The 15,616-nt window shown below is 53.5% G+C and overlaps 1 protein-coding gene and 1 non-coding gene across 2 annotated transcripts in view; both read left to right on the top strand.

Moving 5' to 3' along the window:
- Positions 1-517: 517 nt before the first annotated feature.
- IGDCC3 (immunoglobulin superfamily DCC subclass member 3) overlaps positions 518-15,616 on the top strand; it is a 38,939-nt gene continuing 23,840 nt past the window's right edge. The window contains 2 exon segments of the mRNA XM_058294354.2: positions 518-684; positions 3,628-3,933. Coding sequence (XP_058150337.1) covers positions 579-684; positions 3,628-3,933 — 412 coding nt within the window. The 5' untranslated portion in view covers positions 518-578.
- Positions 2,499-2,631, top strand: LOC111762886 (small nucleolar RNA SNORA31). The gene has a single exon (XR_002795889.1). It is a non-coding gene; the product is annotated as a small nucleolar RNA SNORA31 (small nucleolar RNA).

The following is a 15,616-nucleotide window of genomic DNA, read 5'->3' as shown; positions in this document are numbered from 1 at the left end:
TCCTGCAACCTTGCGTGTTTCTCCTCAGCCCCGACCCACTCCACAGTCTCCACTTTCCCAGCCTTCACCCCCACCCCACAAGTCCTAGGCTGGCGGGCGGGGAGGGTCTGCGGGGCTGAGGCCCGGGACCGCGCCGGCCGCTCCAGCCACAGTTCAAAGCGCAGGGGGCGCGTCCGCCGCGCAGCCGGGAATGTCCGGCCGCTTAAAGCGCTCGCCGGCTCTTTTGTTCCCCAGACCGGGCCTCCGGGGAGAGGGGGCTGGGGGAGGGGGCCGGGAGGGGAGGGGAAAGGGGCGGCGGGCGGAGGCGAGCGGGCGGGGCGGGCGGCGGGCGGTGCGAGAGCGGAGCGCGCACCCCGGGCGAGCCTGACAGATCGCCCGGTGGGTGCAAGATGGCGCAAGCGGCGCTCTCCGCGAGCCCCCGGCGCTCCTAGGCAGGCATGCGGCCCCAGCCCCCCGCCGCCCGGGCTCGGCCCCGGCCCGGGCCCCGGCCCCGGCCCCGGCGCCGGCCCCGCGGCACGCTGTGAGTCGCGAGAGGCCCCGCAGCCGCGCGTCGCCGAGCGGAGCGGACCGAGAGCCCCATGGCTGCGCCGCGCGCCGCGCCCCCGCGCCCCCCGCCCGCGCCGCGCTGGCCCCGGCTCCTGCTGTCCCTGCTGTGGCCGCTGCTGCTGCCCGCGCGGAGCGATGGTGAGCGAGGGCGCTCTGGGCTCGGGCGGCTGCGGACCGAGCCCGGGGAAGGGCGAGAAGGGAGTCAGCGGGCGCGAGGGGCGGACCCCGGGGGAGAGGAACTTGCCCGGGAAGACGAGCCGAGTGGGACCGAGTGGAGCCCGGGAGGGGACACCGAGGCCGGGCTGCCGGGGTCGGACCGGTGGTGGGGTGCTGAGGAGAACGCGGCTCCTGGGAGAGAGACGGAGCTCGGTTCGCTGTGGCTCTGGGACTCAGGGCAGGTCCTGGAGCCCCGACCCCTGGAGGGGCAAGGAGCGCGGCCAAGCCGGGGCTAGGGCAGGGGAGAGGGGGAAACCGAGCGTGGGGAGACTCCGGGGCCGAGTCCCGGCGGGGCTGGCGAGCAGGAGTGTGCGGAGCCTGGCGGTGGACACGGAGTAACCCGAGGCAGCCGAGACAGGACACAGTGGACTCGGGGACGGGGGCCAGGACCGAGAGGGACAGGAGACTCCAGCGGCCGCGCGGGGCGTACAGGGCACGTCCAAATTTGGAAAGACCTGGGACGCGGAGTGCGTGGGAGATACCGAGGAAGAGGAGGACGATTCCGAACGGTGGGATCTTGGGGAGGGGGCGACGGAGGGGAAAGCCCACGAATGAGGAGCAGCAGGAGAAGCCGCCCAAGAGCGAGCGAGCCGCGGGGATGGCCACATGCCCCCAAGGGCGCACGCAGTGAGCCCCTGTCCCCGGGCTTGCGGGGTCGGCCCGCTTTGCTGCCAGAGCTGGGTCAACACCATCCTTGTTCCCTCAGTAACTATAAAGGGCTCATCTCATTTGGGAGGGAGGCGCAAATCAAGCCCTTGCCCTTCCACCCCTATTTCTCTCCTCTTCCTAGAAGTGGAGGACATCGCGACTGCACCAAGGAGAAACTTTCCCCCCCAGTTGCGTTGGGGCCTGAAGTGGTTGAAAAGCAGGACATGGGGGTGGGATGGGTAGGGGGTCTGCAGGCGTGTGATCCTCAAAAGTTTAAAAATACTACATCTCCCTGAGGAACCGTGTGTAATTCCTGAACACAGTATGTTTGTTTTATTCACTCAAAGCACAGCCCGCTTTTAACCACACTGGGGGGATGGAAAGCCCTAAACCCCAGTCATCTCCTCTTTCCAACCCCCCCCCCCCCCAACTTCCCTGTCTTCCCCAGGCACGGGAGGGCGCAGGTGTGTTGAGGAGGGTCCAGCAAGACTGGGAATGTGGGGAAGGGTCTGAGGCTGCCCCTTTAGGCAGGTGGGTTCCTTGCTCTTGGAATGAAGTTGTAACTGGGCTGGTAAGTTGCTCGCAGAAGTTGGAGACTTGGCATCAAGCCTGGGACTGGAGTGCTTGTACCTCCTGGGAGATTTCCCCTGATTTTCTGAGCACCCTCTTTCAGCTTCTATTCCTGCTCATTTCTCTTCTCCTGCAGGAGGGGTGAGGTCGCTAAGAGTAAAGGCTCTAGGAATCTCCCTTCTTCCTGAGTTTTGGGAAATCTGATTTGGCATTTGGTAGCCGTCGTCTCTCCCTACAATAAAGGCAAAAGCATGACCACCTAGGGCATGCTGAGGCTGCAGCCTGGCCTGTGCCAGCCTGGGTCCTGGGCCCACATGCCCTGCTTCCTGCCAGGCCTTGGACCTGGGACTGGGACTAAGATTTTTTTTCAAACTATAACAACATATTCAATTATTCAATTCTTTTGAGCATTTCAAACACCAAATAATGCAGACCTACACTTCTAACAAATACACATTTTCCAGTCTTTAAACATTACTTATAAATCGAATAGTTCTGTGCTTTTCAAAATAAGTCAGCTGCATCTCTGACAGACCTGGAGCTGTTAATGTCTGCTGCTAAGGTTTCTACTATAGATGCAAGAAAAAGACGGTCCTTGTGCTTTCTGTCTCTCTGATTGTGGCAGCCAAGATTAAATGGAGGAAGACAGGAAATTTAAAAAATTAAAAATTTTTAAAAAGTCAGATTCTCTTAAAATCCAAATAGTTTTTACAATCAGAATTCTCTTATACCTTTCAAGTAATAAAATCCCTTGCCCAACAGCAAATACTTCAAATTAAAAACACAAGTCTAGTACAAATTAAAAATTTCAAAATAAAGTATATCAAGTATTCTCTTATCTAATATTCTGATTGTTGCATATCTTTTGTTATTTAATTTTTATTAATGTACATCGTTTTCTTAAAATTTAAAGCCAAATAGCATTACAAGGCTGACAACAAGAAAAGAAAGAAAAGAAAGCAATTGCCTGTCGCCTCTCTGTACTTTCTATGTAAATGTTATATACAGCCAATCCATCTCAGCTTCTATTATTACATTTCCTTAGGGCTCAGAAGATTTTGTCAGCAAAAAGAAGCAATGATTCATGACTATCTCACTTTATATTTGTTTAGAACTTTGAACTTTCCACAGTGCTTCTGAGTCTGCTGATCATGTTCAACAACCCTGGATCACCGGCAGGCAGGCATTGTTGTTCCCAATTTAAACAGATGGGGATTGGGAAGCCAGGACAAGTTGAATACTTTACCTAAGGACATAAGGTCACATCCTGAAAGTCTGAGGATTCAATTCTTAATCAAGGTGACCACAGAAGTGGCAGCAGCTTGCTCTTGGGTCCCAGATTTGCAGTTACTAACTGTGAGGCCCTGGGGCAAGTAGCTTAACATCCCTGGGCCTCAGTTTCCTTATCTGTAAAAGAGGGAATGGCAAAAATAATACATCTCTCCAAGATGGTTTGATGAAGAAATTAAAACACTGCATGGGATGGCACTTTGCAATGCTTAAAGTTCTCTCTATAAAGTGCTCCCTATTACCTTGCGGTGAGGTGGGAACGGGGCGCACAGATCCAGGGAACTGTGTGGTGTTCTTCCTACCTCTTCTTTCCACACTAACTTCTCCTTTTCCCCCATCTCCCCTGCCCTGATGCAGGTCTTGGCCACTCTGCTGAACTGGCATTTGCTGCGGAGCCAAGCGATGATGTTGCCGTCCCTGGGCAGCCTGTGGCACTGGGCTGCAGGGTAGAGGGGACCCCTCCAGTGCGGATCACCTGGAGGAAGAATGGGGTGGAGCTGCCCGAGAGCACCCACTCCACTGTGCTGGCCAATGGGTCCTTGATGATCCATCACTTCCGGCTGGAGCGAGAAGGTAGCCCTTCGGATGAGGGGGACTATGAGTGTGTGGCTCAGAACCGCTTTGGGCTGGTGGTCAGCCGGAAGGCTCGCATCCAGGCTGCAAGTAAGTGGATGCCCCTTGCTTCCCCGGTGTGTAAATCAGACTGGCGATCCAGAGTCAGCTGGGGTCCCTAAGGCATGGGGACTGCAAGAGCAGTCCTGTCTGATGCAGCTTTCTGGAGGACTAATTTATCAACACACATAGCAGTACTTTGTGGTGGTGGAATTGTATCACATGCTTATTGAACTGATTGGAATGTGACAGCAAGAGTGAGGCCAAACACTTGGGGTTGGGGGTGGGAGGAGAGAAAGTGAAAGAAGTGAAAGCATGATGGCAAGCTTTACCCAACCCTTGGGTCAGTGTGTCTTAGTTTCCGTATGCCTGTCATATCATGAGCGTCCCAGTCCGCTGAGTGTGAGACTCCTCTTTAAAAGTAAACAAAGTGTCATCCACGATGGGTGATTTCAGAGATTTTTCAAAGGATAAGTTTGGCCACATGCAAACTTTATGTGGTGACCTTCAAACCTAATCCTTGGGTAGGATAACATCTGACTATACTAGTAATGAAGTTCTAAGACTGGTCAACAATTTATTATAAAAAATATGGTGGAATAATTTCAGGGTTATCTCAGTGATGACATCACTCCCACTCACCTTCACACTGCTGGGCTTTTTTGAGTAGGAGAGAAAAGGGCAGGCAAGGTTTTTCAACTCTAGAATTGTGCTTTGCTTGTGCTGACAGGCAACCAGTGATTGTGGTGATGGAAATGATGGCTGTGCTTTAGTGCAGAAATTCCATTGTCATTGTTTTTTAATCTGTGCACACTCAGGAGTGTGTTGCATAAATCAAATGTTCAGGCTAGAGGGGGTAGAGCAGGGAGAGGGCATGGTTGAGAACCACTACTCTTAAGAAAGTACAAAAGTTTCGGCCAGTGGAAAGTGTCCTCCATCCCTTATTTATCCTCTGGGGTTTCTTCAAGAGGCTAACTCTTATTGAGCACTTGCTGAATGCACATGCTGAGAACCAGCTAAGTACTTTGCATGAGTTATCTGGTTTAACCATCACAATGTAGGTAGTCCTCATTCCCCTCTTACAGGTAAGAAAACTGAGCCTGGGGGGAGTAAGTAATGCTCTGGTAAGCAGAGGAGCCAGGGCCGCAGTCTAGGCAGTCTGAACCCTACACCCTCCTGTTTAACGCCTATGGCATGCTGCCTCTTTCCTATCTCATCACTGACAAGTTTCTTCCTGGCTCTGAGGGCATGTGCACAGTTGCTCTGAACGGCTGGTGAGTGATGAATCTTTCCAAGGCAAGAGCCCTCCGGCTGGGTTTAAGATGCCCCTTTGTTCTAAGGAAGGCTGATCCAGGCCCCCAGAAGGAGCTCTGTGGGAGGCAGCCCTGGACTTTGAGACCAGATCTCTTCTGGCTCAGCCCCTTCTCATCCCGGGCCCTCCCGGCAGGCGGTGTGGTGGATGGCTGGTGCGGGCCCTGAGCAGATGGCGGGGTGTGAGGAAGAGAAGTGTGGATGGAGGGTGTGGACCCCAGGAAGACTTACGGATGGCAGAAATGGGACTTTTTGGGGAGATGCTCCTTGGCCGGTGTTAAGGCCTCAGCCTCAGGTAGATGGTCCCTGCTGAGGTCTTTGCATCAACAGCCTAGAAGTCTGGGAGCTAAATCCCCAGGTGTTTATATAGAGCTAATTGTAAATGTGCTTTTCTATAAATGGTAATACCTTCAAGATGTTTGGTTGCCTTAAACTCCTAACAGTATAAGAAATTGAGCTATGGGCTCTGGCTGGCGGAGGGGCCAATGGGAGGGGCCAGCCTGCTTAATCCTTTGCGGTCCTGGAGACAGCTGGGGATTTCGCCTCCAAAGACCGGACATGGCCTTTCTCTCCCTCACAAGTCTTGAGTCCCCATGGGCTAATGTTTGGAGGCCAAGCCACCAGGATGATGCCCCCAGAAACCTCCAAGGCTGACTAGCTGCCTGGGTTTCCTACTTTAGGAACAAGTGCCTGCGCAGGTGCACACCAGCACTGCAGATGTTGTGTGACGTGGGAGGGTGCCTCTCTGGAAAGGTGTGAGGAACCATCCTGAGCCCCCTGCCTCCCTCTCTGCTCCATGGAGGCTGATGGCGGTGGGGGGTACATGTTAAGCACCCCCCACAGACATACAAGCCACCCAGTAGACTAACCCAGTGCGCAGGTGGGGTCCAGATCTGTGGGAGGGGCCTCTAGGGCATCCATACTCTGGAGCAGAGGCTTCTGGCTGGGAATGGCCCCTCTTCCATCCCAGCAGGTGGGATGCTGTCCTTGCAAGATGCCCGACCACCGTGGCTTGCACCCCAGGCCGATTCCTCAGAGGCTTTGGTTTCAAGTCCTTCTCTTTGAAGATGGAGTGGCTCAGGGATCTAAGAGGACCCATGCTTCCCATATTTCTGGATTCTCTGCCTTGCAGTTCGATGTAGTTTGGGGGCTGAAAATCAAGGCACTTGTTAATGGTGAGACCCCGGTGTAGTCTCCTCATCTTGGAAATGTGCACCCAATCCTACCTTGTGGATGCTCGTGAGGACTGGCACACCCCAAACCTTGCCTGGCACACAGGCGGCACTCAGTAACAGGAGCCGGTACTTTATTCTTTATTTAAAGGTGGTTTCACTGACACCACTTTTTAATGTAATCTTGGCTTCCCCAGGGAGGTTAATCGCCATCAAAAGCAAACGCCTTCATCTACTCCCAGCAGCCAGCTTTCGCTCTCCCAGGGATTCATTTAGAGAATACTCTAGGGAAATCTATCAAGGAGTGGAATTATTGGAGCCGAGTGCAACTTGTTCTGTTTTAACCCCTTCCTGGGAGGGCCTGGGGATTCGCTCCAGCCTCAGGGTCTGAACTGGAGCCGGGCTCCGTGGGTCGCTGCACCCAGTAGGAACACATGCCCTAATTCGTGCCTGTTGATGTCTGTGCCTGATGACTCCACAGCTACAGGAGGGGGATGATTGGGGGACCCCACCCCAGCCTCCCCTTCTCCCCTCAGGGTCTGGCTCCCAGCTCCTGTCTTCCCAAAGCCCTCCGTCCCTGTTTCTCACTTTTGGCCGTGGCTCTTATCTCCACATGATCTAGAGCTGGGCTTCTCCAGCTTCCATGTGCATGCAGCTCACTTGGGGATGGTGATAAATTCAGATCTCGGGTCCGTGGGTCTAGGGCAAGGCCTGGGACTCCGCCTGTCCAACCCAGTGCCAGGCGATGCCGAGGCTGCTGTTCCACAGGCTGCAGTGGACCCTTCCGTGTCACAGGCTCTGCTCCAGGGCCTGCGGGCAGCAGAGTGAAGTCAGTAGAACGTGGGCCTCAGGGCCAGACCTACATGGGTTTGACCTCCAGCTCTGCCATTCACGGGTCATGTGCCCTTAGCATGACTTACATAATCTTCTTGAGCGCTTATCTGGAAAAAAATGCCCTTATCTGGAAAAATAGGCATAGGAATTCTGGGAGATTCAACAAGGTGATGGATATAAAGCATCTGGCACAGGGCTTGGCATCTAGGAGGTGCTTGTTGCATATTATCTCCAGTGCCGGGTGTTGGGTGCTAACTTAGTCCAAGGCCTAGTGGCCTCTGTCCTGGCTGGGTTCTCAAGAGCCAGGATTGCCCATCCGCCACCTCCGCTCCAGTGGCCACCCTGACTGGGAGGACCCAACAGTACTTATGAGCATGGACTTTGGTGCCCTGGGCTTGATGGGCTTGGGCCCTGGCACCGCCACCCACTAGCTCTGGGACCTCGGGCGTGTTACCTGAGCTCCCTGAGCTTCAGTTTCCTCATCTTTAAAATGGGGGAATAGTACTTACCAAGGAGGAACGTTGGGAGGGTCATCTGTGATAATGTGAGTGAAGAGCTTAGCACCGCGTGGGGCACGTATTAACTATTATTTTTCTGGGGAGGCTGCAGAGGTGAGGAATGTTACGTCCTGAGCTCCTCTGGTTGTGATACGATTCCCCAAAGGCCCTGGTTACCCCGGACTTGTAAAAGGGTGTGGGGGATGGCGAGAGGGGAGGAAGTCCTGCTGCAGCCCCCGCTCCCTCCGCCGCGCATTGCCTGTCTTCTCAGGGCCTCCGGTACCTACTTCTGAAGTGTGAACTATTCCCAGCCCATCTGAGGGAGGGCAGTTTAAAGCAGAATCCCATTTCAGCCACTAGATCCTTGGTTGCTTGGACAGGAGACAGGGTCTGGAGCAGAGCGCTGTGGAACCGGGTCTGGGTGAGAATGAAGGAACAGGTGAGCTGCTGGGAAGTCCCGCGCACATGGCGGGGTCGGTGTACACAGGGGCTTCAGAGTTGGTGGTGGGGGGAGGTGGCTCCTGGTGCAGGGGCTGGTAACCCTGGGCGCCTGGTCACGGGGAGGTTTTGTGCTCAGGTCTGGGGTGTGGAATGCAAGCTTTTCTTTCCTTCCCGAGAGCAGCTCAACTGAGGTAGCCCTGAGGAAGTTTCCCCCACTTCCTCTCAAATGTCCCTAAATGACCCTCACCCTCCCTGTTAGGGTAGAAAGCAGCTTCCACAGCTGAAGTGTCACAGCATGTGCCTAGGCCTGCCCTCAAGCCCTGTACCGTGGCACAGTGGGAGGTGCAAGTGAGTGAGGGTCAGATCCTTCTCCCTGCCAGTCATGGCACCCCACATACTGACCTCTTCTGATACCCAGACGCCATGAGGTACGATAGGGAAAGGGCTTTATGTGGATACCAGGAGTCCTGTGTGGCTTTGAACAAGTCACTTGCCCTCTCTGGGCTTTGCTCTTTCATTGTAAATTGGGTGGTTGGACTGTGATTCATTTCTGCTCTAAGGCTCCAGGAGCCTTCCCTACCAGCCAGCCAGGCCTCAGGACACGCCTGACCTCGCTGGGCCTTTTCCCAGTCTGTTCTTACCCCTGCTTCTCCTTTACCCAATCCCTCCCCAAAGACCGTTTAGCTTACAGTAATTCCTCCTGCCCCTCCTAACATGGGTGGCATTTGTGGTCTGTGGCATTGAGGCTGAACCTCGCGTCAGTGTTGGTTGCTTGCATTGTTAAGTAACTGTTTTGTGGCTGGACATTCCATCTGTCTCCTCAACTAGATTGTAGCTCCTACCGGGCTTCTCTTTCTTTTGTATTTCGTGTTTCTTGCATGATGGTGAAAACTAAATGAACGTGGGCCTTCTGGGCTCCGAGCCCTGCCTCTCCTCACTTCCTCTCTCGGCTGCTCTATCTCTCCCTGTCTCCTAATTGATAGCACAGCTCAAAGGAACAGAAGCTTGTGAGCAGCGAGGATCGCGGGGAATATAACACACATGGGGCAGGAGCGTGGGGTGGCTAGTGCTGTGTGTTTATTAGAGGAGCTGAGAATCTCTCTTCCTCACCAGATGGGGTGTGAATTGGAGACTAAATTGCTTGGTGGTGCCCCCCCCCCCCCGACCGCCTGGGTCCCACTGTCTCCTGCCTTGGACCTTACTTCCTGGCTGCAGGAGGTCTGTGTCCCTCAGCCCTGCAATGGCCCCAGCTGTGGGGGAGGCCCTCCCTTACCCTCTGCCGCCCCTCGCCCCCACCAGCGGGCCTCGAGTGTGGAAGTCGAAGGCTTCTGGTTCCCACACCTTGGCTCTGCTCTCGCAGGCAGCCAGCTGGCCCCTTGAACACAATGTGCAAATCTTCTCTGTTCCTGTTCTCGGCATTGTCCGCGGCCAGGCGCCTTGGCTGGGAATGTGGGCCCGGTGAATAGGAGAGGCATTTGCAGCCTGCAAATGAAACAGGCCCCCTGCCCCCCTTAACCCTCTGTCCCCTCCCCACCCCCAGGGAGAAAGGACTTTTTCACTCCTGGCCTTCTTGTGTTGCCTTTCCCTCTCCCTTCCAGAGTCCCTGCAGGCTGCTGTGTGTATATGTGTGTGCGTGTGTGTGCGCGCGTGACTTTTCACAGTAGCTTGAAGGCTGTTCTACCCAGCCTTCATTGAAAGTGGGATGGAACAGAAGGGCACCAAACAGCTCACTGCTGTCTTTGTCTATACTGGACTGAGGGATACACCAAAAGATAACTAGTCTGTGGCACCCTAAGGCCATATCCTTGTTGCAAACAAGGAATGTATCCTCCGACTGGGGTAAAGACCGGTGGTGTGTATGTGTTTGGCCATGTGGACCTGTGTGGGTACCTGAGCATACAGGTGCATGCCTGAAGGTTGAGTATGGGGCCCAGGACAATCGGCCTCTGGGAATCCCTCTTCTCCTGAACAGTGTGGTCGGGCTAGAGAGCTAGAGTGGGCAGAACTGGGGCAGGACAAGAAGCAGCAATAGATAGTTTTACTGGGTCCTGGGAGGGACTGATCCTTTCTCAGCCAGCTTAAGTGAGAGAGGAGAAAAACAAGCTCTTGGTCCCTGGATGGATGGCGGGACTTATATTATAGGTATATGGGCATGGCGATAGTACCTCCAGGAGTCAAGGCCATAGTTTTCTTATTCTTAAAATGAGAAACTTCCTGCATGAGGCAGGTACCTTGACCCTGGCTGCCTCCACCCCCAAAGAACCTTACCTTGATTTCTGACCTTGCTTCCCTACCACTAACTTGGTGAACTCTGTATCAAGAAATGCTAAGCTCTGTTACTGCCCTCAGATGTAAGGGGGGAGCAGAGGAGATTAATCTTGTGGGTCAGAGCAGTCCCAGGGGCTTCCTGAGAAGGGGTGCCTGGACAGGTGCTACTGAGACCCACAGTGAAGGTGCAAAAGCAGGGAATGAGCACAGGCCTGAAGAAGGGGCAAGTAGGAGGAGCTCTTGGCCAGACCCAGATCACAGGGAGATGGGAAAGGTGACAGGTGGAGGCAAGCTGGCAGGGCGAGGGCATGACTCACCTGGCTCAGACAGAGAGAGGTAAGTTTGATGCAGAAGGCTTACATTCCAGCTTTTTCCACTCACCTTTCTCCATCTCTGGATCTTGGCCCCAATGCTCCTTGGTCTTTTTTCACCTGTTGTTTTGAAATAATTTCAAACATCCAGGAGAGTTGCAAAACTAAGACAAAACCCATACAGAGAACTCCAACATACACCCCACCCAGATACCCAGATCCACCAACTTTTAACATTTTTCCACATTCACTGTATCATTCTATCCATCTGTCTGTCCATCCATCTATTCATCTATCTATTTTCTGAACACCTGAAAGTAGGTTGTATACATCATGCCCTTGCTCACTTAGTGCTACTTCCAGGTACGTTTCCTAAGAACAAGGATATTTGCTTACGTAACCACCTTAAGTACCGTTATCAAGTTCAAGAAATTTGACATTGATATAAAGCTTACGGTCTATATTCCAATTTTCATATGTCTCAATAATGTCCTTTGAGGCCTTTTCTCCTCCATTATTAGGTCCAGTCTGATATCATGTATTGCATTTAGTTTGCATTGTTTCTTCAGTTGTTCTTTTTTTTTTTTTTTTTAATTTTGGGAACCTGTTATATATACAAGATAAACTTTTCCATCTCAACCAAGCATACCATTCAGTGGGATCCACATCCGCAGTGTTGTGCTACCCTCCCCACGGTCCATTATTAGAACTTTCCCATTATCCCAAATAGAAACCCTATAGCCATTATGCATTAAGTGAAATCATATAATATCTGTCCCTGTGTGTCTGACTTATTATTTCACTCAACATGATGTCTTCAGGGTTCATTCATGTTGTCGCATGTATCAGGACTTCATTCGTTTTGTAAGGCTGAGTAATATTTTATTGTGTGTCTATACCTTTTGTTTATCCATTCCTCCGCTGATGGACACTGGGTTGCTTCCCCCTTTTGATTATTGTGAATAACGCTGTATCTACACTTGTGTGCAAATGCTCCTAGGTCTTTGATACCTGCCCCTTGGCCCCACCTTTAGGGTCCTTGTCTTTCACATCCTCAGTCTTCGTCTCCAGCCCTGTCCCCCTCCTGCCTCTTTTTCCAGTTGTGGGAATTCTTGTGGACCGTAAGGCCCCACGCTCTGTTGTGCCGCGAGAGAGGTCCCTCTGTTTTAGAAGCAGAAGAAATAGATGAGTTCGGGCCTTGGTAGACACGGAGAGAAGAGACTGAGAGAATGAGGTTCAAAGAGGACCTCAAAGAAAGGGGTCCATGGCCTCCCCAGCAAGTCAGAGCCTCTCTGGGAGCAGCCCTTCACTGAGAGGAATCTGAGAACCCTGGACGCTGGTCGGGGCCTGTCTGAGCCAGGACACTGACCAGGGTGAGTGGTGGGGGCAGCCTGGGGCTGCTCTCTGGAATGCTGGTGTTGGGTTGCAGTACAGATGCCAGCAGTGATAATGGGCAGGAACTGGACTTTCTGGTCTGGCTGCTGCCCCCAAGGCCACTGGAATGTTTGAAAGGGGGACCAGCTAGAGGCTCCAGGCACTTGGGGTGGGCAGATGGAGGCCAGACCACCTAAATGGAGAGGAGGGGGCAGACCACCATGAGAGAGACCCGAGTTCAAGCCCTTTCACTGAGTTTGCTGGTGCCGGCCATAGCAGAAGGACCCTAAAATCCTCATGCCACCTAGGACCTTGTCTCCAGGTAGGATTACAGACTTCTGGATCTGCAGGAGAAACCTTGGAGTTCATCTGGTCCAACCTCCTCCTCTTACAGACTTGAAAACTGAGGCCCCTGGAGGGGACGCTGGTAGCCTGCCCAAGGAAGTGGTTGGTCCTCCCCGGGGCAAGTAAGGGAGCTCTCCTTGGCTCTTGGGCTCACCATTCTGAACTACCCCACCTGGGAGGCCTCTGGCCCTCTCTGGTGCCTCGTTGTTCTCTGGTTCAGGAAGGAGGGGTCTTTTTATTCTCTCACCACCTTCACCCCCACTCAGGGCAGACTAATGTGCATGTTTCTGCTTGTTTTTCATTTGTCTTGTCCCTCCCCAGGCTTGTGTTCTGGATATGGGCTTGTTAAACAGCAAACCTCACGTGTGGGCTCCTGGTTTAGTTTTCCAGTTGCTAAAACACATATCATACAGTGGGTTGGCTTAAGATTCATTTATTTATTTCTCTCCCCTCCCCCCGCCCCGGTTGTCTGTTCTCTGTGTTTATTTGCTGCATCTTCTTCTTTGCCTGCTTCTGTTGTTGTCAGCGGCATGGGAATCTGTGTTTATTTTGTTACATCATCTTGTTGTGTCAGCTCTCCGCCATTCTTAGGCAGGCTGCACTTCTTTCATGCTGGGCGGCTCTCCTCTCGGGTGCACTCCTTGCGCGTGGGGCTGCCCTACGCGGGGGACACCCCTGCGTGGCACTGCACTCCTTGCACGCATCAGCGCTGCGCATGGGCCAGCTCCACATGGGTCAAGGAGGCCCGGGGTTTGAACTGTGGACCTCCCATGTGGTAGACGGACGCCCTAACCACTGGGCCAAGTCCGCTTCCCAAGTGGGTTGGCTTAAACAGCAGGAATTTATTGGCTCATGGTTTTGAGGGTAGGAGAAGTCCAAAATCAAGGTGCCACCAAGGGGTGCTTTCTCCCCGGAGACTGCGGTGTTCTGGGCCAGGCTGCCAGTGACACTTAGGGGTCCTTGGCCCTTCCATCACTTGCAGTGCACATGGCAGCATCTTCCGCTTTCTCCTCTGGTTTCCTTTGACTGCCAGCTGCTGACTGCTGCCTGTGGCTCCTCTCTCAGTGGCCTTCTCTGTAAGGCCCCCAGTAATAGGATTCAGAGCCACCCTCCTTCAGGTGGGCCACACCTTAACTGGAGTAACCTCATCAGACGGTCCCATTTACAATGAGTTCATACCCACAGGAATGGATTAAAAGTAAGCACATGTTTTTTGGGGGTACATTACTCTAAGCCATCACAGCTCGTGACCTATATATCATGGAAGGCCTCTGAGGTTCCAAAGTGCCCTGGATGCTGAGCTAAGTGGTTTGAGGGCTACCTCTGTGCGGGGCCCTGCGACTGACGGGTTATAGTAGTGTAGTCATGGTAGTACAGAGGCTGCGGGGCCTTAAACTCTTTATGTGTGTTAGTTAATTTACTTAATTCCAACCATTCCATTCCATATGCATCACTAGTCCTGTTTTACAGATGAGTAAACAGAAGCCTGGAATGGTTAGTTAACTTGCCCAAGGGTACTTAGTAAGAGGAAAGCTGAGATTTGAACCCAGGTCTGCCTGCCACTGCTCCCTGGCCTGAGTGTTAAGGAGGGAGCTAAGAGTCCCCCCTTTTTTTTTCTTTGAGTTATTTTTTATTTATTTCTCTCCCCTTCCCCCTCTGGCCGCCCCCTCCCCCATTGTCTGCTCTCTGTGTGCATTTGCTGTTTGTTCTTCTGTGTCTGCTTGCATTCTTATCAGCGGCATGGGGAATCTGTGTCTCTTTTTTGTTGCGTCATCCTGCTGCATCAGCTCTCTGTGTGTGTAGTGCCATGCACTTTTTTCACATGGGGTAGCTCTCCATGTGAGGTACACTCCTTGTGCATGGGGCTCCCCTACATGGGGGACACCCCTGCGTGGCATGGCACTCCTTGCACGCATCAGTGCTGTGCGTGGGCCAGCTCACCACATGGGTCAGGAGGCCCTAGGTTTGAACCCTGGACCTCCCATATTGTAGGTGGACACTCTATCAGTTGAGCCAAATCCGCTTCCCCTAAGAGTCCCTTGAGAACATAACATAGTGCTTCTTACTCCTCAGAAATAGATCCAGGCACTGGTGACATGCAGGACTGGGAGAGAGGGAATGTTGCAGAGGGAACAACTTAGAACCCTGGCCCAAGTGGGAGTCACATTGGGGTGAGCCAGGCTGGGCACCTGCCCAAGGGCTCCTGGAGGCCTGAGGAGAATCTCCAGGGCCAGCTGGGCTGGGACACTGTGCAGAGGTCTTGCCCTACCTTTGAGGTGAGGCAGAGCTGGGGACGTGTTCTAGGCAGAAAAGGAAGTTAGGAGGTTGCTGGGCTGCTGGAGGTAGAAGTGGGAGTTGCTTCAACCCAAGGAGGAGAAACAAGTTCCTGTCCCCTCCCCCAGCTCCTTTCCCTTTCTTGTTTCCCCGCATAATGATGCTGATTGCTCCACATCTGTCATAATTACTCTTTGTTTGAAAATTCAGAACAAATCACAGGAGAGGAACTGGTGTGGCTCGAGAAGGCTCCTTCTCCCCAGGGGTCCTAGATGGGGGCGGGGGAGTGCCTTAATCAGTCTGGAGGAGCTGAGGCAGCTCATTGTCCTTGTCTAGTCCCTTTGCTGGGCCTTGGCCACAGCCCCCAGGGCAAGGTAGGTTATTGCCTCCTGGAGTTACACACCCACTTCCACCCCCCACCCCACCCTGTCACTATCCCTGCCTGCTGGGGAAGCTGGGAGATTGTCCCCCTCCCTGGGGAACAGGTCTGTGATGGGTCCAACAATGGGTTGGAAGGCAGGATGCTTGGTAACCCCAGCAGCCCAGCAGAGAGGGACAGACTGTGGCAGCTGGAAGGGCAGGGGTTCTTACTGGTGAGGGGGACCCTGGAATAGGGCAGGCATTGAATCTCCAGACTGAGAGCCAAAACTGCGGGACCATTACTTCCAGGGAGCACCAAACCAGGCCTCTCGGGGATCCGTGGCACAGCCCTGGATGCTCAGTGCATCTTGGCTTCTTGTGAAGGTCCTGCCTCTTCCCCTGCCTGAAAGCCCTGGGTCTCTGGGACTGATACTGCCTGGGACATGGGCCAGAGCCCACGGCCCTGCCTTGCCATGCTCCCCTCCCAACCTAGCCCCTTTCCCCTGGACTTGGGTCTAAAAGACTCTGCCAGATTTGGGAGGGGCGG

Source organism: Dasypus novemcinctus, chromosome 3 (genome assembly GCF_030445035.2).
Source record: "Dasypus novemcinctus isolate mDasNov1 chromosome 3, mDasNov1.1.hap2, whole genome shotgun sequence".
In the NCBI taxonomy this organism is placed as follows: domain Eukaryota; kingdom Metazoa; phylum Chordata; class Mammalia; order Cingulata; family Dasypodidae; genus Dasypus; species Dasypus novemcinctus.
The sequence above is the reverse complement of the archived record's forward strand: the minus strand, read 5'-3'. Positions and strand labels throughout refer to the sequence as shown.